General features: G+C 49.3%; 1 protein-coding gene across 1 annotated transcript in view; it reads left to right on the top strand.

Annotated features, from left to right (window-relative positions):
- Positions 1 to 21121, top strand: part of OTOF (otoferlin) — a 193203-nt gene that overhangs the window by 44420 nt on the left and 127662 nt on the right. The window contains exon 3 of the mRNA XM_045010229.1: positions 17000 to 17088. Coding sequence (XP_044866164.1) covers positions 17000 to 17088 — 89 coding nt within the window. The remainder of the gene's footprint in view (positions 1 to 16999; positions 17089 to 21121) is intronic.

Raw genomic sequence — 21121 nt, 5'->3', positions numbered from 1 at the left:
ATGGTAGCGCTCACCGTGTGCTAGGCACATTCCAGACGGGGCATTTCCAGCTCCAAAGAGCACCTTGTCAGAAGACAGACAGACACGTAAACAGCGCTCAGGGGAAGGGGAACAAACGAATGGGGAATTGTTTACAGGTTGACCCAATTCACTGTAGCCAGCATGGGAGATGTGATCCTTTAAGTAGAACTTAAATGTGGACAGGGTGGGGGCCCTACAGATGAGTTCAGAGTGGACTAACCATGCATAGAGAGGCCATGCAGAAGAAAGCATGACAGCAGCAGTGGGAGATGCTGGCGAATGGGCAGGTGACGGTTGCAAAGTTGGCAGAGCACAGGTGACAAGATCAAGCAGGGAGGGGCACAGCATTGAAGGTGACGACAAGGAGTTTAAATTTGATGGGATTCCTAGACTCAGAGTCCGGAAGGAACCATTGTGATCATCTAGTCTGAGCTCCTGTGTAACACAGGCCAGAGAACTTCCCCCAAATAATTCCCAGAGCGGAGCTTTTAGAAAAACCCTCAGTCTTGATTTAAAAATTGTCTGTGATGAAAAATCCACCATGACCCCGGGTAAACTGTTCCAATAGTTAATTACCCCCACTCTTAAAATTCCTGTCTGAATTTGTGTAGCTTCAACTTCCAGCCATTGGGTCATGTCACACTTTCCTCTACTAGACTGAAGAGCCCATTATTAAATCTTTGTTCCCCTTATAGACTGTGATTAAGTCACCCCTTAACGTCCTCTCTGCTAAGCTACATAGATTAAGTTCTTTGAGTCTCTCACCACAAGGCAGCTTTTCTAATCTTGTGATCGCTCTTGTGGCTCTTCTCTGGTCCGTCTCCAATTTATCAACATCCTGCTTGAATTGTGGGCACCAGAACTGGACACTGGTCCAGCCGCAGTCGCACCAGTGCCAAAAACAGAGATAAAATAACTTCTTTTCTCCTACCTGAGCTTCCCCTGTTTATACGTCCCAGGATCACATTCACTTTTTTGGCCACAGCATCATACTGGGAACTTGTATTCAGCTGATTATCCACCATGACCCCCAAATCTTTGTCAGAGTCACTGCTTCCCAGGGTAGAGTCCCCCAGCCTGGAAGTACAGGCTACATTCTTTGTTACAAGATGAACACATTTCCATTTAGCCATATTCAAATGCATCGTTTGCTTGCTCAGTTTACCAAGCGATCCAGATTGCTCTAGATCAGTGACCTGTTCTCGTCATTATTTGCCACTCCCTAATTTTTGTGTCAGCTGAAAACTTTATCAGTGAAGATTTTGTTTTCTTCAAGGTCATTGATAAAAAGGTTAAATAGCGTAGAGCCAAGAACCAATCCCTGTGGGTCCCAACGGGAAACACATCCGCTTCATGATGATTTGCCATTTACAGTTACATTTTGAGACCTATCAGTTAGCCAGTTTTTAATCCATTTAATGTGTGTCATGTTCATTCTGTATCATTCTAGTTTGTTAATCAAAATGTCATGTGGTATCAAGTCAAGTACCTGTCAGCAATCTTAATATATTATGTCAGCCCTATGACCTTTATCAACCAAAGTTGTAATCTCATAAAAAATCAAGTTAGTTTGACAGGATCTGTTTTTCATAAACCCATGTCAATTTGAATTAATTACATTAGCTTTCTTTAGTTCTTATTAATCAAGTCTCATGTTAGCTGCTCCATTATCTTGCCTGGGATTGATGTCAGGGTCAAACACCTGGTTCATCCCATTTACCCTTTTTAAAAAGTGGCACAACATTCGCTTTTTTCTAGTCTCCTGGAACTTCCCCAGTGCTCCAAGACTTATTGAAATCAACATTAACAGTCCAGCAAGCTCCTCAGCCAGCTCTCTTAAAACTCTTGGAATCAAGTTATCTGGACCTGCTGATTTAAAAACCGCCAACTTTAATAACTGCTGTTTGGCATCCTCCAGAAATATTAGTGGAATGTAAAGAATGTTATCACCATATGACTGTATCACCAACAGACTGTATCATCTGTTTTTTCCCCAAATACAGAAGTATTTATTGAACACTTCTGCCTTTTCTGCATTATTATTGATAATTCTACCGTCTCCATCTAGTACCATCTAGGACCAGTACCATTGTCAGGATTCTTTTTGTTCCTAGTATATTTTAAAAAACTATTTCTTATTGTCCTTAACTCTGTTGGCCATAGATTTCGCCTTGTGTCCCTTTGCATCCCTTATCAAATATCTACAATTCCTAACTTCTGATTTATATTAATTACTACTAACTTCCCTTTTCTTCCTTTTGTTATATATTACTTTTAAATATTTTTATATCTGCCTTTACTTCCCCTCTAAACCAAGCCAGTTTTTTAACCAGCACACCCTTCTTCCTCAATTGTGGGATTGTGACTTTTTGGACATCTAAGAAGGTGTTCTTAGATGAGTCCCAATTATTAATACTCTTCTGATTCAATTCTGCCTCTCAGTTGATTTGGTTCATAATTGTTTTCAGCTTTGTGAAATTAAAGCAGCAAGTGTATATATTACTGGCCTGGACTTTATTCCGCTTACACATTATAAATTTGATCAAGTCATGACCACTTGTACCTAAGCTACCATTAATTTTTAGTTCTGTAATCAGGTCCTCTCTATCTGTTAAAAGAAAGCCTAATAAACAATTCCCCGTGTTGGCTACAACATTTTTTGAGTAAGGAAATTGTCATCTGAAGTGTTCAGAAATTCCAAGGATGCTTTCATACTGGCAGCAAGAGACCTCCAGCATGTGTCTTCCAAACTGAAGTCCCCCATGATCACGCAGCTTTTTTGCCTACCATTTAAAATAGGTGTCTAAAGGGCCGGTCATCTTGTTCCCTCATTTGCTTTGGTGGTCTGTAACAGACACCAGTGAATATCCCATCTTGTGCTTTATCTGTTAGGACATTGATCCTTAAGCCGTCAAGATCATTTTTGTGACTCGGAAACAGGTAACTCTATTTTTGACATAAAGCGCCCCTCCCCCTCCCTTTTTGTCCACCGGCTCCTTCCTGAATAGGTTATAACCATTGATTGTGACATTCCAATCTTGCGACTCATCCCACCAGGTTTCAGGAATACCAGTTAGATCAAACGTACGCTCCGTGATGAGCGATTCTGTAACTCGTGGGGACCCGACAGAGAGACTCCAGCAGAGGAGTAACGCTGTGACATTGATGGGTAAGGAAGGTCGCTGAAACAGCCACACTTGATGTGGACTGGAGCAGAGGCCATGTGTGTCTGGGAGGCGAGGGAGGACAGGATGGAAAGCATCACCTGTGTGCGTCAGTTACAGTCTGACGCGGAGCCCATGGACATCTCCCCTTGATTTCTGTGAGCTTCGGCTCACGCCTAGGTCACTGAGTTTCCTGTGTGGTTTGTGTGGGTCTTTTGCACAGCACCTGAGTGAGGACAGCAAAGCACTTCTCAAACTAGGAACATGCAAGCACAAACCCCCAAAAGCTGGCAGGGGCAGAGGAAGGACCTGAGACCATTTTTAACTCTTTCTTTCAATTGTTTCGATTTCAAGCTGACACTGTCTCTGCAAGGCCGAGTTCAGCACCAAAGCAAGGCAGCTAAATCCAGAGCCGAAACAAAACAAAGGGACAGGGTGTCGGTTTCCGTGTAGTGGATGTTTGACAGGTGTATCTCTTTGCCTGTGCGCCACACAACACTTTAGATGATTCAACATTAAATCTTAAAAGTAGAAACGTCCTTCTCACCGTTGGTTCTATTTCTTTACCTTTGATGGGGGGAGACAGTGAGAGATGGGCTTGTCAATTTCTCTTTACGAGGTAGAGAAATTGAGGTACAAAGAGGATAAATGATTTGCCGCTGGTAACTCACTGGCAGGTCCCCAGATTCCTGTTCTAACCACCAGATCATGCTGCCTACCCCGTTTCATGTAAATTCCTCTAGTCATTAAAGAGCAGCTGGCTGTGGCGATCCTGCTGCGTTTGGGGGTTCTGCTTCACATCCCCAGCTTTTCCAGGCCATCCAGGAACTGTGAGCATGCAGCAGAGCTGGGCCGACTCCAGGCACCAGCGCAGGAAGCAGGTGCTTGGGGCAGCCAATGGAAAGGGATGGCACATCTGGGTCTTCGGCGGCGGCGGGTCCCTCGGTCCGTCTCGGAGGGAAGGACCGGCCGCCCAATAGCCACCGAAGAACAAAGCAGCGCGGTAGAGCTGCCGCCGATCGCGGCTTTATCTTTTTTTTTTTTTCTTCGCCTCTTGGGGCAGCAAAAAAGCTGGAGCCGGCCCTGCAGCAGAGATCCAAGTCCATCCAGGGACTGCCATAAAATCCAACACAGGCTGTAGAATCCCAGCCTTCTACCTAGGTACTCGAATGGCTCTCCACAGCCTGGTATGTGAACACACAGATGAGCTTCCTGGATGAAGCTGCCTGCATCTTCTCTTCCCATTTTGCTGAAGTCTGTAGTGCGGTTTACAGATCGTTTTTTTACTTGAAAACAATTCCTGGAGGAGATGAATGACTCAAGAAAATGGCAGTGGAAAATGAGAAAAGTCACCAGTTAAAATAAGATCTAATCTGCATTTTCATTTATCTGCATTTTCATTTAGTCTCTCGTCAGCCAATTAAAGTAAATGCTTTGACTTGCTCTCTTGTATGGCTGAGACAGCATCTGAACTTTTCCATCTCTTTCTTGGTGCAGAAATAGAGAAGGAAACCTCTGTAGCACACATGTCTTAGCCTCCTCGTAGAGTCTGCCGGGGGCTATTACCCTGCTTCGTCGACAATAAACCTGGCTGGGCGCCTTCGCACCTTAACAGATCTTGAGGTCATTGGGTGGTTTGCTTGCGGTCTGCTGTGCCAGCTGTCTGTGCAGAGCTGGGGCAGCACACAGGGAGAACACACACACGCAGCTGAACATCTGATCATACCAGTCTTGTGTAGCCTCGTAGCATAGCTGTTAAGCAGCTGCCACGTTGAACCCCAGAGGTGGTAGCCTAGCTCTGGCTGGTGTGGTGATCCCTATGCACATAGTTTGGCAAGTGCTTTGCACAGCTGATCAGGAAGGCGGTTACATACCTAGTGGAGCTGGTCAAAACATGGAAAAACTTTCAGTGACATTTTTTGTTACAAAGTGCCCATTCTTCCATGGAAATTTGAAATTTCAGCAAAACATGTCATCAGTTTCCACATGCAGAAGATTCTGATTTGTTCTAATACATAGCCAGGGTCACTTTACATTCTTACAACTGAAATATATCTTTCTCCTGTAGAACCATATACTATAATAACCCTATTTACATTGCCCTTTCCTGATGAAATTTACAGCTGCCTCCAGTGTGGACACACGTATTGTAACACGTCATGGCATGGACTGTGTCTGCTTAGCAAAAGCCGGATGGTGGTACAATACCTCTCATTCTAGTGCCGCAATGCCGAGATAAGCACCGCTGTCGCCAGCTCCTGGAGTTTGCTGCTTGTCACAGGTGGGAGAGGAGGTGTTGTGCGTGTATAGCTTCTAATTGCCAGCCCACTGAAAGGCTGAAGAGACCAGCTGTAGCCATCTCCTGTACTCAGCTGCCTATAGGGCTGTGGTTTTGGAGCTCTGGGACCAGAGTTCTCTGTCTGTGTGTGTTTTACATCACTTGTCTCTTTCTGAAGCACGAAGACTCATTGCAGGCATAAGCAGACTAGGGAAGTGTGGCCTAGATGGGCTCCCATAGGGTCAGTCCTGGGTCTGTGACTAGTCAATATTTTCATTAATGACTCGGATAATGGAGTGGAGCGTCTGCTTATACAATCTGTGGATGACACCAAGCGGGGAGGGGTTGCAAACACTTCAGAAGGCAGGATTAGAATTCAAAACGACCCTGACAAATTGGAGAATTGGTATGAACTCGACAGGATGAAATTCAGTAAAGCCAAGCGCAAAGTTCTTCACTTAAGAAGGGGGAAAATAATCAGCTGCACAGCTACCAAATGGGGAACAAGTGGCTAGGTGGTTGGACTGCTGGAAAGGATCTGGGGGTTACAGTGGATCACAAACCGCAGTGTGATGCAGTTGTGAAAAGGGGCATTGTATCCCCTATGGACTGTGTGGGTCTGACGGTCACAACAGTGCCCTACAGGCAGGGCCGGCTCCAGACCCCAGCGCGCCAAGCGCGCGCTTGGGGCGGCGTCCCACGGGAGGGCGGCAGGCGGCTCCGGTGGACCTCCCACAGGCATGCCTACGGGAGGTCCACCGGAGCCGCGGGACCAGTGGACCCTCCGCAGGCACGTCTGCAGGAGGTCCACGGGAGCCAGGGGACCGGCGACCGCAAGAGCACCCCCTGCGGCGTGCCGCCCTGCTTGGGGCAGCGCAAATCCTAGAGCTGCCCCTGCCTACAGGAAGATGGGCATGCACCTTCCCAGCCCATTTGTCACTCCCATGGGGACGTTCCTGCTGCTTCTCCTCCCAAGGAAGCCAAGCCTGCCTCTGCCCACCGGCTGCCACGCTGTTTGAAAGGAATGGCTCATAAGAGAACCTGGTCCAAAATTCTCATCAAAACTGTTTTTCAGTGGAAAGTTGGGGGTTCAGCTGAATGCAAAAATTCAGGGAAAGCACCTGCTTTCCAAGGGAAATTGTCATTGTTTTCAATAATCCAACACCCCAAAATTGGTCAATTTCAGCCAATTCCCCCTTCTCCCCAATTGATCATCAGCCACAAGGTTTCAGTATTCAGATTTCAACTCCAGATGTGGACAAACTGACTTCTTGTTGGTTAACACTGCAATTCTCAGGGGGGAATTCCAGTCACCTCTATTTGTAACATTTTCACCACGCTCTCGGAAATCCGACACATCCCAAAACCCCTCCATCGGCGATCCTTCCCCACAGCGGTGGGCTCAGCCCAAGCATGCTTGAACCTGGGGCACCCCAGAATCCAGAGCTTGGGTACATCTGTAGTTTCCCTCATGAGACACAGGGGAAGCTGCAAGCTGTGAGTAGCTAAACTCGGTCCCTCGCCTGTGTGGCTCAGCTGGAAGAGCTCCGCTTTGGCTGTAGGTGCATTCTGGCTAGTCTGTGCTTTCAGCTTTTTGCCATGTCTCAGAACCGCTTGTTTCTGGTAGAGACTTAGGCCTGGTCTACACTAGGATCTTAAATCGAATTTAGCAGCGTTAATTCGAACTAATCGCTCAACCGTCCACACCAGGAAGCCATTTAATTCGAACTAGGGGGCTCCTTAGTTCGAATTTGGTACTCCACCCCGACAGGTGGAGTAACGCTAAATTCGCACTTGCTAGCTCGAATTAGGCTAGGTGTGGATGCAAATCGAACTTAGTAGCTCCGGGAGCTATCCCACACTGCACCACTCTGTTGACGCTCTGGACAGCAGTCCGAGCTTGGATGTTCTGAGCAGCCACACAGGAAATGACCCGGGAAAATTTGAAATCCTTTTCCTGTCTGGACAGTTAGAATCTCATTTCTTGCTTTGACATCGGGGCGAGCTCCGCGGCACCTGCAACGATGCAGAGCTCTCCAGCAGAGGAGTCAGCCCAATGCAAGAATAGAAAGAGATCCCCAGCATGGACAGACCGGGAAGTCCAGGATCTGATCGCTGTGTGGGGCGAGGAGTCTGTGCTGTCGGAGCTGCGCTCCAACAAGCGTAATGCAAAGACCTTCGAGAAGGTCTCCCAAGCCATGACACAGAAAGGATACAGCCGGGATGCGATGCAGTGCCGCGTGAAAGTCAAGGACCTGAGGCAAGGCTACCAAAAAGTCAGAGCGGCAAACGGACGCTCCGGAGCACAGCCCCAGACATGCCGCTTCTACGAGGCACTGCATGACATTCTAGGTGGGTCTGCCACCACTGCCCCACCAGTGACCGTGGACTCAGTGGATGGCATAGTGAGCCAGGACAGTTCCTACTCGATGTTCACCGATGGGCAAGACGAGGAAGGGTCCGTGGAGGAAGGCGCAGGCGACAGCGAACACAATGCCCCTTTCCCTGACAGCCAGGATCTCTTCATCACCCTCACAGAGATCCCCTACCAACCCTCACCGGCCGTGAACCCGGACTCAGAGTCAGGGGAAGGATCAGGCGGTAAGTCGTATAAACAAGAAAATATTTATTTGCTCGAAAACATGTATACCAAAAATATAAATTCTATCTATAAATACTATATCTAAAAGTTTTTAAAGGGAAACTAAACGAACAGTAGGTCTACACAGATTGGGATGGAACAATAGTCCTCCATGGACAATTCCACAAATGCTTCAAACAGTTCCTCAAATACCCTCCGCAGGAGGTTTCGAGGAAGAGGTGCCTTATTTGGTCCTCCGGTGAAGCTCACTCTTCCACGCCACGACATCCTCAGATACAGGGGAACCATCGCCTCTACCAGCATGGCCGCGTAGGGTCCCGGTCGGTGAAGTGCTTCCCTTAACATCCTTTCTTTCTGCACTCGAGAGACACGCCTCAGGGTAATCTCGTTACTGAAGTGCTGCATCTAATTAGGGCAATTAGCGAATAGTTACTGTTCTTAATGGTTTACTTATACTTTGCATAACAAAGCCCCGCGCTTAGCAGCCACGTGCTGTAGGCCACACAGGAAAAGCATACATTGATCTTTCCCCTGCAGTGTCGGGAGTGGCTGCAAAAGGGTCATAGTATCTGATTTCCAGATTGCCGTTAGCACGACGGCACAGCTATCCGTTAACTGATAAGCATAATGTACTGTAAGGCTTACCAGGACTCTCTGCTAGAGGGATTCTGCTATCTCTCCCGACTTCTCCGCTCTCCTGTTCAATGGCGCAGCCAATCAGAGCGCAGGCCAAAATGTTGTGCTTCTCTGGAGACCACGTGACACTTGTTGTCCGGTACGGTCTTCTTCATAGAAATTGACTAGACGGTGTTCACTGTTCGCCAAAATGTATCTGTACAAGGAAATCACTAACTTTCCCCATCACACAGCTTCGGCTCCTTCCCGGACTGCCCCGGCATCCCCCTCGCAGAGACTGGCAATGATTAGACGGCGAAAGAAGAAGACTAGGGACGACATGTTCGCTGAACTGATGGTCTGCTCCCGAGCAGAGGCTGCAGAGCAGAAACACTGGAGGGAGACCCTATGTGAGCAGCATCGCACACTCATGGAACGTGAGGATAGGTGGCGGCAGGAAGACCAGCAGACCACCCAAACGCTGCTTGGTCTCATGAAGGAACAAACGGACACGCTTCGTCGCCTTGTTGATGTCCTGCAGGACCGCAGGCTGGAGGACAGGGCCCCCCTGCAGTGTCTCTGCAATCGCCCTCCCCAGCCAAGAAGTCCTGGCCCCCCTCACCCAAAAGTACAAGACGGAGGGTTGGTAGAGGCCGTGAGAACTGTCACTGAACCAGAGCAGAGCGGCCGTGTACCCCGCACTTCTCACGTTAGAAATTTGTAGAAGTGCTTCCCTTATAGGCTCAGCCAGTCCCAAATCCAAGGTTCATCCCCCCACTGTTTATTAGATTAATAAAAGATGTTTGCTGTTAATCACTGTTTCCGTCATGTCTTTCCTGTCAGAGGATTTTTCGGTGTATGGGGTGGACAGGGGTTTCATACTTGCACGGTATAGCCTACAGTACCAGGGTACAGACTTGGGGAAAGGATCAACTGCGGGGCACACACACACTGCAGTCAGTAGGCACCAGAGTCATTCTGTGTTGTGTATGCTGCCCCTGATCATTTCGTAATGTGTATGCTTGTCCAGGGTCCTAGCGCCTGCCACGCCATTACTGTGAAGGCAGGCTGCCCTTACGATGCACTTGCAACGGATCCACGAGCCTATCCGCTGCCCTGAGCCCCAACAAGAGCCCTCATCCACGGACAGATAGTCACCCTTCTCCCACACCCATCACCCCTTCCCACGCAGAAACCCGCAGCCCACTGCCGTCATCCAAACCCCTATGCAAAGAAGGCACCACTTGCCCCTTCCTGCAAACCCTCCCCTTCATGCAGAACCACTGTCATCCGTCCCCCACCCCAGGGACCTATGTAGGAGCAGGAGGATGTCAGTCCTCTATGGAGGAAGCGGTCTGTACGTCAGTGCACACCGTGCCCAGCACAGTATGCGTCCATGTCTCAACACCAGAACAGAAATGCAAAGTAAAAGAAAGATTTATTAATAATGAGTGTAACAATTAATTTGCTTAAAAACGTGCTTTGGAAGTGGGGGAAACTTGGAGAACGCGGCATGTAGCCGCAGATCCAAATCGACACAAACTGACACAGGCCCAGGGTCAGTTTCTCTTGAAAGCAAGTGGAGAGTCATAGGTTACCCTGATCTCCGAGGAAACTTGCTTTCAAAGCCTCCCGGATACAGAGCGCTTCCCGCTGGGATATTCTCTCGGCACGGGTGTCTGGCTGAGCGTAAACTGCAGCCAGGCGATTTGCCTCAACCTCCCATGCGGACAAAAAGGCCTCGCCCTTGCTCTCACACAGATTGTGCAGCACACAGCATGCAGCAATAACTACGGGGATATTCTTTTCGCTGATGTCCGAGCGAGTGAGTAAGCTCCGCCATCTCCCCTTGAGACGTCCGAAAGCACACTCCACCACCATTCTGCACTTGCTCAGCCGGTAGTTGAAGAGTTCCTTCTCTCTGTCCAGGGCGCCTGTATAGGGCTTCATGAGCCAGGGCATTAGCGGGTAGGCCGGGTCCCCGAGGATCACTGTAGGCATCTGCACATCCCCAACCGTTATTTTGTGGTCCGGGAAGAAAGTACCTGCCTGGAGGAGTCTAAAGAGACCAGAGCTCCTGAACACACGCGCGTCATGAACCTTGCCCGCCCACCCGACGTTGATGTTGGTAAAACGTCCCCTATGGTCCACCAGTCCTTGCAGCACCATGGAAAAGTAGCCCTTTCGGTTAATGTAATCGCTGGCCTGGTGGGCCGGTGCCAGGATAGGGATGTGAGTCCCATCTATAGCCCCACCGCAGTTTGGGAATCCCATCGCGGCGAAGCCGTCTATGACAACCTGGACGTTTCCCAGGGTCACCACCTTTGAGAGCAGTTGCTCAACGATTGCGTGGGCTACTTGCATCACAGCAACCCCCACGGTAGATTTGCCCACGCCAAAGTGGTTCGCTACTGACCGGTAGCTGTCTGGCGTGGCAAGTTTCCAGAGGGCTATGGCCACTCGCTTCTGCACACTCAGGGCTGCTCGCATCCGGGTGTCCTGGCGCTTCAGGGCAGGGGACAGCAAGTCACACAGTTCAAGGAAAGTGCCCTTACGCATCCTGAAGTTTCGCAGCCACTGTGATTCGTCCCAGACCTGCAGCACTATGCGGTCCCACCAGTCCGTGCTTGTTTCCCGGGCCCAGAATCTCCGTTCCACACCATGAACGTGACCCATTGCCACCATGATCTCCACTGCCCGGCGTACCCTGCTTTCTGAGAGGTCTGCGCCACTCTCCTCACCGCGCTGCCGGAGCCTCCTCGCCCAATTTCTCAGCAGCTGACTGTTGCAGAGGTGGACGATAAGGTGCGAGGAGTTGACAACGGCCATAAGTGCAGCGATGATCGCAGCGGGCTCCATGCTCGCAGTGCTGTGGCGTCCGCGCTGTCACTGACCAGAAAAGTGCGCGAACAGATTTCCCGCCGGCGCTTTCAGGGAGGGAGGGCGTTTGTGAGTGACGGTTGAATGATGACAGTTACCCAAAAGCACCCTCGACACATTTTTCCCCCAGCATGCATTGTGAGCTCTACCCAGCATTCCAATGGGCAGTGGGGACTGCGGGAACTGTGGGATAGCTTCCCACAGTGCACCGCTTCCAAAGTCGACGCTGGCCCCGTGAATGTGGACTCAGAAATTCGAATTAGTGTATTTAGTATGGATACACAAATTCGACTTCATAAGGTCGAATCCACAAATTCGAACTAAGTTGATTCGAAATAGTCTTGTAGTGTAGACAAGGCCTTAGTGCAAATAAGGAGCCGCTAATGTCCGTGTTGTGGTTTGTTCTCTTCCTCAGGCAGGGGTGAGCCAGTGGCATGGTCTAGCATTTGCCAAGGGGACGGAGAGTGGTGCAGATGGCCAAGTTAAGGCTTCATTAGAGTGGCAAGGAAGCCCAGAGCAGCAGGGAGGGTGGAGAGGAGTCAAACAGAACCCAGCCGGCCCGGCCCCAGAGTGCAGGCTGGTCATGGAAGGAAGGTTCTTTCTCTCAGCGTGAGAAACCCTGGGAGGTTCTGGGCCTGGAAAAGCAGCAAATGGTCAGGCTCTGTAAAAGTAACAGTGAACCCTGGCATTTGCATGGAGCCTTTCCTAGGGAAGACGTTGGCAAATGATTCCTACACAGAGGAATCGTTTCATTCACCTCTGAAATGCAGCTGTCTCTGGGGTGGAATGCAGCAGCAATGTCCTGCTGCAGTGCAGAACAGGAAGGGAAGTCCCATATCCAGCTGACACTGCAGGTAGGGAGTGGGACAGCAGAACTCAAACTGGGTTTTGGCAATAGGACACTACCAGGTTCCTGTGGAAAACATTGTGGGGACACCAGTGACCATGAATCTGCACTTTAACTCCCATCGGAAAGGGAGCAGCACAGCGCCTCCTAGGGCTGTGAGAGGGAATTGGTTCTGTTCTGGCCACCTACTGAATTACCATTTTTTACCGCCCTGTTTGGTTTGCCTTGGAGGTCTGCTTCCCAGTCACGGCACAGGCCCGAGCTGCGAAAAGATGACAGGTTCGCAGGCCAAGGTTGCATGATTTTAGCATAATGGAACATATGGTGAGTAATGGGAGCTTGGGATTGCTAGTCACATACCTGGTTCCAGCTAATTACAGACTGGCCAAGTCTCATCCTAACCTTCTCTTGGATAAACTAAACAGATTGAGCTTCTCTGAGCCTCTCACTATAACTCATAATTTCCAGACTTCACACCATTCTTGTAGCTCTTTCTGAACCTTTCCGGTTTTTCAGCATCACCAGAACAGGACGCAGTCTCCAGTATCAGTCTCACTAACACTGTATACAGAGATAATAACATCTCTTTACTCCTATTTGATATTTATACACCCAAGGCTCTCGTGTGCTCCCTTACCTACAGCACAGCACTGGAAGTTCATGTTCAGTTGAAACAACGAGGAATCCGGTGGCACCTTAAAGACTAACAGATTTATTTGGGCATAAGCTTTTGTGGGTAAAAACCCCACTTCTTCAGATGCATGGAGTGAAAATTACAGATACAGGCATAGATATACTGGCACCTGAAGAGAAGGGAGTTACCTTACAAGTGGAGAACCAGTGTTGACAAGGCCAATTCAGTCAGGGTGGATGTGGTCCACTCCCAACAATTGATGAGGAGGTGTCAATACCAAGAAAGGGGAAATTGCTTTTGTAGTGAGCCAGCCACTCCCAGTCCCTATTCAAGCCCAGATTAGTGGTATTAAGTTTGCAAATGAATTGCAGCTCTGCAGTTTCTCTTTGAAGTGTTTTTGTTGAAGGGTGGCTACTTTTAAATCTGTTATTGAGTGTCCAGGGAGATTGAAGTGTTCTCCTCCCGGCTTTTATATGTTATCATTCCTGATGTCTGATTTGTGTCCATTTATTCTTTTCCATAAAGACTGTCCAATTTGGCCAATGTACATGGCAGAGGGACATTGCTGACACACCATGGCATATATCACATTAGTAGATGTGCAGGTGAATGAGCCCCGATGGTGTCGCTAGAGTAGATATGGGGACAGAGTAGGCAACGGGGTTTGTTACAGGGATTGGTTCCTGGGTTAGTGTTTCTGTGGTGTGGTGTGCAGTTGCTGGTCAGTATTTGCTTCAGGCTGGGGGGCTGTCTGTAAGCGAGGACTGGCCTGTCTCCCAAGGTCTGTGAGAGTGAGGGATCGTTTTCCAGGATGGGTTGTAGATCGTTGATGATGCGCTGGAGAAGTTTTAGCTGGGGGCTGTACATGATGGCTAGTGGTGTTCTGTTATTTTCCTTGTTGGGCCTGTCCTGTAGTAGGTGACTTCTAAGTACCCATCTCGCTCTGTCAATATGTTTCCTCACTTTCCCAGGTGGCTACTGTAGATTTAAGAATGCTTGATAAAGATCTTGTAGGTGTTTGTCTCTGTCTGAGGGACTGGAGCAAATGTGGTTGTATCTAAGGGCTTGGCTGTAGACAATGCATCGCGTGGTGTGGTCTGGATGAAAGCTGGAGGTGTGTAGGTAAGTGTTGTATCGGGAAACAGAGACGAGACAAGGCTGCAGTGAGGCGTCTCAGGATAGTCCCGGACCGCTGCTTTTATTCTCTTTCTTACAGACTGGTTACTCAGTATTACATGATTGACATCACACAGGTTACTTATTACTATATGATTGATACACCTGTTTACTTCATACTGATTGGTTAAGGCTGGTTCCCATCACCGGGCCATTGTCTTGTGTGACTAAGCTAGCATAGCAGAAAGTGCATACTATACTGTACTATTGAATGGTTCAATGCAGAGACAGCGTGGCTTGCCAGCACTTGTACCTACAGGTAAGTATAGTGGTCAGTAGGTTTCCAGTATAGTGTGGTGTTTATGTGACCATCATTTATTTGCACCGTAGTGTCCAGGAAGTGGATCTCTTGTGGACTGGTTCAGGCTGAGGTTGATGGTGAGGTGGAAATTGTTGAAATCCAGGTGGAATTCTTCAAGGGCCTCCTTCCCGTGGGTCCATATGAAGTTTCAAAGCTGTATTCAGTCAATGTTTGGTTGTAAACTTTTGAAAGAACAACCGTACCATTTTGTTCAGAGTTATGAACATTTCAGAGTTACGAACAACCTCCACTCCCGAGCCGTTCGTAATGCTGAGGTTCTATTGTAATACAAAGCAGCTGGAGCAGGGCCAACGATCTAGTGACTCTCGTGTCTGTGTGTGTCTATAAAATATTCAGGCCCATAGGGGTATCATTTCCAAATTCAGCCAAGCACTTTATGATGGGGATACGTTCCCAGGCAGTGAAAAAGCATTACCTAGAAATACAAATCCTGTACAAATTAAATGTTCTTTCACTTCACCAGTTCCTCTCACTTAGTGGGAATCAGAACTCAATTTGTTCCTTTCCTCCATGCTGCAATAACAGCTCTGCAGGAAAGTTTACATAAATTGCTGTGTGTATTCGTGTTAGTGTTAGTTAGGGGAAATAGACCCATCAGGCCATTTCTGCTTTGGCTGTGTCTCCCGGAGCTTCCAAACATTGGGTGATGTCTTGATAACCCCCCACCCCCGCCTTTCAGCCCTTTGTACATAATTATTGTTGTGTTCCTCCAATAAAGCCGGAGATCTGCGGGGATGTTTCAGCAGCTGGGGATCTTGCCTTCGCACTCAGCATTATTCTGACTTGCTCGCTGGGGCTGCCTTCCTGTAATGAATTGTTTGCAGTTCGGTAATAAGGTTTCCTCTGCTCCCAGTGGGCATAAAAGGATTATGTCTTGGACAATTGGATAACGCTGTTAACTTCCTTGTGTGAACTGTCCCAGCAGGCTGAGTGCTTGGCTTGCAAAAAACAATAAAAGTAGAATTTGTTTGCTAGAAGCTGGGAATGGGCGACAGGGGATGGATCACTTGATAATTCCCTGTTCTGTTCATTCCTTCTGAAGCACCTGGTATTGGCCACTGTCAGAAGACAGGACACTGGGCTAGATGGACCTTTGGTCTGACCCAGTGTGGCCGTTTTTATGTTCTTATGCTAGCCCGAGCACCGACAATGAAACCTTATCAGCGCTAGGCCTGTGTTTTCAGTGCAGCTCCTGTTGAAAGAGCCCCTCATTCGCGTCCTCACGGGGACTGCAAGTGGATACCCCTTTCGGCCTGTCTGTCTTGGGTCACTCTCCTCCATTAAACTTGCTTGGAAATGCAGCAACATCATATAGGAGAAAATAAAGCCATCTCCTTTGACAACCTAGGGGCTGATGCAGCGGGCGTGTGGCCCAGTGGGCAGGATGCTGGCCTGGTGTCCTGGAGATCTTGGTTCAGTGCCTTGCTTTGCTATTTACTTGCCATGTGACTTTGGCTGTAAGAACAGAGGAGCTGCTATGGTGGGTCAGACCCAAGGTCCATCTGACCTAGTGTCCTGGCTTCTGAGAATGGCCAGTAGCACAGCTTCAGGGGGAGTATATAGAACAGGATGGCTCCACCTCTGCCCTCCCCTCCCAGCATCTGGCAGTCAGTGGTGTTGGGTGATCTCAAGCAGGGGGTTGCATCCCTGCCCATCCTGGCTAGTAGGCATCGATGAACCTCTGCTCCGTGAATGTATCTAATTCTTTATTGAACCTAGTTATATTTTTGGCCTTCACAACATCCCCTGGCAAGGAGTTCCACAGGTTGACCGTGTGTTGTGTGAAGAAATACTTCCTTTTGTTTGTTGTAAATCTCCCACCTATTAATTTCATTGGGTGACTCCTGGTTTTGGTCCGGTAGGAAACAGCACATAACACTTCTCTACTAACTTTCTCCACACCACTCATGATTTTATAGACAATTACAATATCACCCCTTAGTCGTCTCTTTTCTAAGCTGAACAGCCCTGATCTTTTCAGTCTCTCTTCTTATAGAAGCTGTTCCATACACTTGATCATCAATGTTGCCCTTCTCTGAAGCTATTCCAGTTCCCCAATATCCTTTTGGAGATGGGGTGACCACATCTGCACGCAGTATTCAAGCTGTGGGGGTACCATGGATTTATATAGTGGCAATGTGATATTTTCTGTCTTACTGTCTATCCCTTTCCTAATGGTTCCCAACATTTCCAAATCATTTCCGCCTCTGTCTCCACTCACCTTTTGTCTGCCCTTAGCTATTCAGAGCAGGGACTTTCTATGTACTGTGCCAGGCACTGATCTCAGCTGCAGCCTTTGGGAGCGACTGTAACACGGATAATATAATGAAGGAAGTTTTGCTGATTTCCACCAGCTGAGGATCTGATTCCTATGGGTGCAAAAAACCCACCAACGTAACCTCTCCCCTGGAACAAACCCCAGGAGAACCCTAACTTTCTCCTTCCGTTGTTTTCCCGCAGACCTTCCGGTGGCCGATCGCCAGCAATATCGACGGCAACGAGATGCTGGAGATCCAGGTGTTCAACTACAGCAAAGTCTTCACCAACAGGTGAGAGCGAGTTCTCCTCTTCCCCACCACCGGTGGTGGGGCCAGTCCCATGCCGTGTGGAATAGGCCACCCCCCTGCTAGCCGGTGTCATGATTCTGTCTAGAGAGAGAGAGAGGTTAATAGACCTTCCAAGGAGACAAGCAAGCCAAGTCCACCGGAATCTTTACTACCTGAATTAGAACCAAGCCGAGTCCATGGCCTGGAAATCAGCTAAAATTTGCAATCATTATACCCACTACTGGGGGAGGGGAAAGACAGATCTGCAGTCCTACAGTCCTCATACTGCTTATACTGACAGGCAGTTAATAACCGGACAAAACAGGGGTGTTTTACAAAGGTGGGTCTCTACGTGCGTTGGAATGAACCCCACAGAACGGCTGTAAAATCCCCTTTTGACCCACCCACTCCCCTGAAATGGGACTTGCGTGTTGCCATTCCCATGCGCATGGGAGGAAGTCACTCTCGCTCAGCCTCTGCCCAGCTAATGGGGATCAGACACCACAGGGAATAAAAGGGCAGAGTTAGATTGAGCCCCAGTTTTGCTATCACTAAGTGTGGGAGGCAGTTGACTGGGCTCGGCCAGCCCAACTTCGGAAACTGTTTTCTAACCTGGATCCCGGTGGTCTGAATCCATCGCTCGTGGGTCCCAGCCTCAGGCGTGATCAATGCCCTTCCCCTTCTGGTCGGCTCTGTTACTGGCTTTCAGCCCTTCACCAGTCAAAGGTACCGCAGCCGTCGCTGGAAGCTAGGCATAACCGGTTAGCTGTGTGATGCACCCTTAGCTTTGTTCCGGGTACATGCATTCCACATGCCAAGGGGCATGAGCACGCCTCCTAGGCCCAGGTCAGGCTTGCGAGGGTAATTCACTTTCTGTTGCTACAAGGAAACAATCATAGATCCTGCTACTGAAAACTTTCCCAATCTCTTAAGTCAAATCTTACCGAAACTATTGCAAGGTCTTATGGGATGCTTAGCATAAATGAACAGGATTATAACAAAGGTACAGGCTAGTCTGGGCTATATAACTGCTATATTAATACTTAAATGTATGTTTAATGCTTTATATATATATAAGTCAACAATCTGCCCCGACGGGTTATCCATACTGGAGCTAAAAGAGTAATTCCATTAGCCGGTAGCAGCTGTAGGCTGTTATCCTGCAGTGGCCCAGGAGCAGGCACGCAGCCAGTTTGTTACACAGGTGTGAGCGCGTGGTGTGATATTTGGGTTAGGAGCAGGGAGGGAGTTGCTCTTTGGATGATAACTGGGGCTACGTGGATTTGACATGCACTAAATGTGTCGGAGGAAAGAGCTGGCCAGCAGCTCACCTCCCAGCCCAGACTTCACACCAGAGATCAGCACCTGACCCCCAAGTATGAACAAACCCATCCGAGATGCCATGCCTGTTAGGCAGCGTCCTGTCCGAAGGACGGCCCCACATGCTGCGTACAGCTCTGCGCCACGACTCGACCGTCGGCTTTACTGAAGCACGCAGCCATTCCTGGAGTCATACGAGAGTCTCCGGCAGGGGATACAAGCCCTAGAACAAGGTCACCTACACGTATAGGCACCACAAGCGGGCCCTGAACCCAAGACTTGTAGCACAACAAAGGCTGCGCTTACTGCGTGAGCTAATAGAGAGCTCGGGGAGATGGGGGAGAGCAACACCCCTGGGGACAGCCACTGACTGGCGACATCTGAACTCACGGGTAGAGCCCTGGACTGGGAGTGAAGAGCCATTGACCTGCTGGGTGACCTTGGGTTAGTTGCGTCTGTCCAGGCCTTTGTTTCCTCGCGTGCCCTTTGTCTTGTCTCTTTGGGCTGGAAGCTCTTTGGGGCAGGGAGTGGCTCTCACTCTGTGTTTGTGCAGCCCCTAGCGCAGTGGGGCCCAGATCTCAGCGGAGGCTGCTAATAGCTACCCTAACGCAGGCAAGAGTTACAGAGACTAACGGTCTAAAAGCCAGGGTGTGACGCAGGGTCTCTCCCCCTGTCTGGGTCTTCAGAGCCACCAGCTGGGAGCGTTTACACTTGTTTCAAGTCTGTACTTACAGCCCCAGATCAAGTCACCCCGGAGCCTTTTCCTAGATAAACTGACTAAGCTCAATCTGGCCTTGAGCACTTGGGGCCAGATCCAGTGAGCTGAGCTCTCTTTGAAATCTGGCCGCTTACTCCTGCCTATGTGGGGGCTGAGTAATTCTGAAAGTTTGGCCTGGAGACATTCAATAGGAAGCCATGTACAGAGGCACGTTTGCTAGCAGAGCCACGCTTTCAAGTGGCACTGTTCCGGCTCCGTGGCAGAGCACTATAGTGCCTGAAAGCAACCCGCTGTCCCAAACGGGGGAATGACCTGGGATGCCTCTTTGAGCTTGTCATATCTCCCTCTAGTGGCTCGCCCACATGGAGGTTAACAACCTTGCACCACCACTGGCTGATGGAGCGACTCCTTTAGCTCACAAGGTAGAGCTCTGTGTTTTGGTATTGATTGTTGCATAGTCCGGCTGCCTTGCTGGTATATCTGTGGGAGGTCCTTAAACAGTCAGGACTTCCCGGCCCAAGGCTGCTGTGCTGGGTGGGGCGAGCACACGGACCCCGAAACACTGCCGGCCCCCACACAGGTGTGTTACTATTTGGTTATTACCCCCATGTCACAGCTGGGGAACGGAGACACGCAGAGATAAAGGGACTTGCCCTGGACTCACACCAGAACTGACTGCAGGTCCCCTGAGACTTAGCCCAATGTTAAATCCTACAGTGGCAGGGGAACGAGGCGACGCAGGACACAGAGCCTTCTCTCCCTGGTGGGGAAGGCAATCCTTGTTTCTCCTGAATAATGCACAGGTGTTGGTAAGGGATATCTACTGGAGTTGCAGATAAAGACATGACACCCGACGCTGGCTCGGTGTGAATTATTGAAAGGGCTGCAGCTGAGATGCTGTTGCATGGCTCATTGTGGGGCTTTTGTTCCATCCCAGGGTAGCAGTTGCCACACAGCTAATTAGTTTGGAAAACGATCCTTTCCCCGGGCTGGGCGTGGGGCCCAAGCGCATTATGATGGGCACTTGTCTGCCGGCTCGCTGGAGGGCAGAGGGAAATGCGCCAGATGGCCTGGCTCTTCGAGAGCCAATGGCAGAACACGCAGGGTTTTCCTGGAGAACCATTTTTAAGGCCCCCCAAATGTTATGGCAAGCCAGCCAAGGGGAGGATGGGTGGCAGTACGCTGTACATCTGTCCATACAGCTGAACGGAGAGCAGGCAAAGGGGTGGCTTGATCATAGCCTAAAAGGAGCCTCACTGGGAACAGAAATATGACAACAGAGGGCTCTTCAGTGTAGCAGACAAAGGTCTAACAGGATCTGATGGCTTGAAGTTTGAAGCTAGACAGATTCAGACTGGAAACAAGGAGTAAATGTTTAGTAGTGAGGGTGGTTAACCATTGGAACAACTGGCCTCAGGATGGGCAGGATTCTCTATCACTGGCAATTTTAAAATCAAGTTTAGATGTTTTTCTAAAAGATCAGCTTTAGTCAGGAACAGCGGAAGGATCCTAAAGGTGGGGGGGGGGAACAGGCCCATGCCCCCACACTGCTCCTTCTCCCTGAGCCCCCCCCACACCACCCCTGCCCTCACACTGCCCCTTTCCTCTTTCCCCACCCCCTGTTCACTCCTCTCCACTCCTGTCTGTTCCCTCCCACGTTCTGGAGCCCCTGGGTCTAGTTCAAACAGGAGTTGTTTGAGGGAAGTTCTCTGGCCTGTGTTAGGCAGGATGTCAGACTAGATGATCACAATGGTCCTTCCAGCCTTGGGATCTATTAAAGGGGCTACAAGTCACGCTGGCTGGAAAAACTCTGATGGAACCAATTTCCATCCGAATCTGCAGTTCCATCGACATCAAAATGCTTTGTGACATCGGGCCGATTTTTGTGGCCAGAAGTTTGTGCAGAAAAAGAAATGGGAACCGGTGCCCACCCCATCCAAACGCCTGCTTGACACTTTTGACGTGAACCGTTTCCGTTTTTCTTTGTGAAACAACTTT

The sequence above is a fragment of the Mauremys mutica genome, chromosome 3, assembly GCF_020497125.1.
Source record: "Mauremys mutica isolate MM-2020 ecotype Southern chromosome 3, ASM2049712v1, whole genome shotgun sequence".
Lineage (NCBI taxonomy): Eukaryota > Metazoa > Chordata > Testudines > Geoemydidae > Mauremys > Mauremys mutica.
The sequence above is the reverse complement of the archived record's forward strand: the minus strand, read 5'-3'. Positions and strand labels throughout refer to the sequence as shown.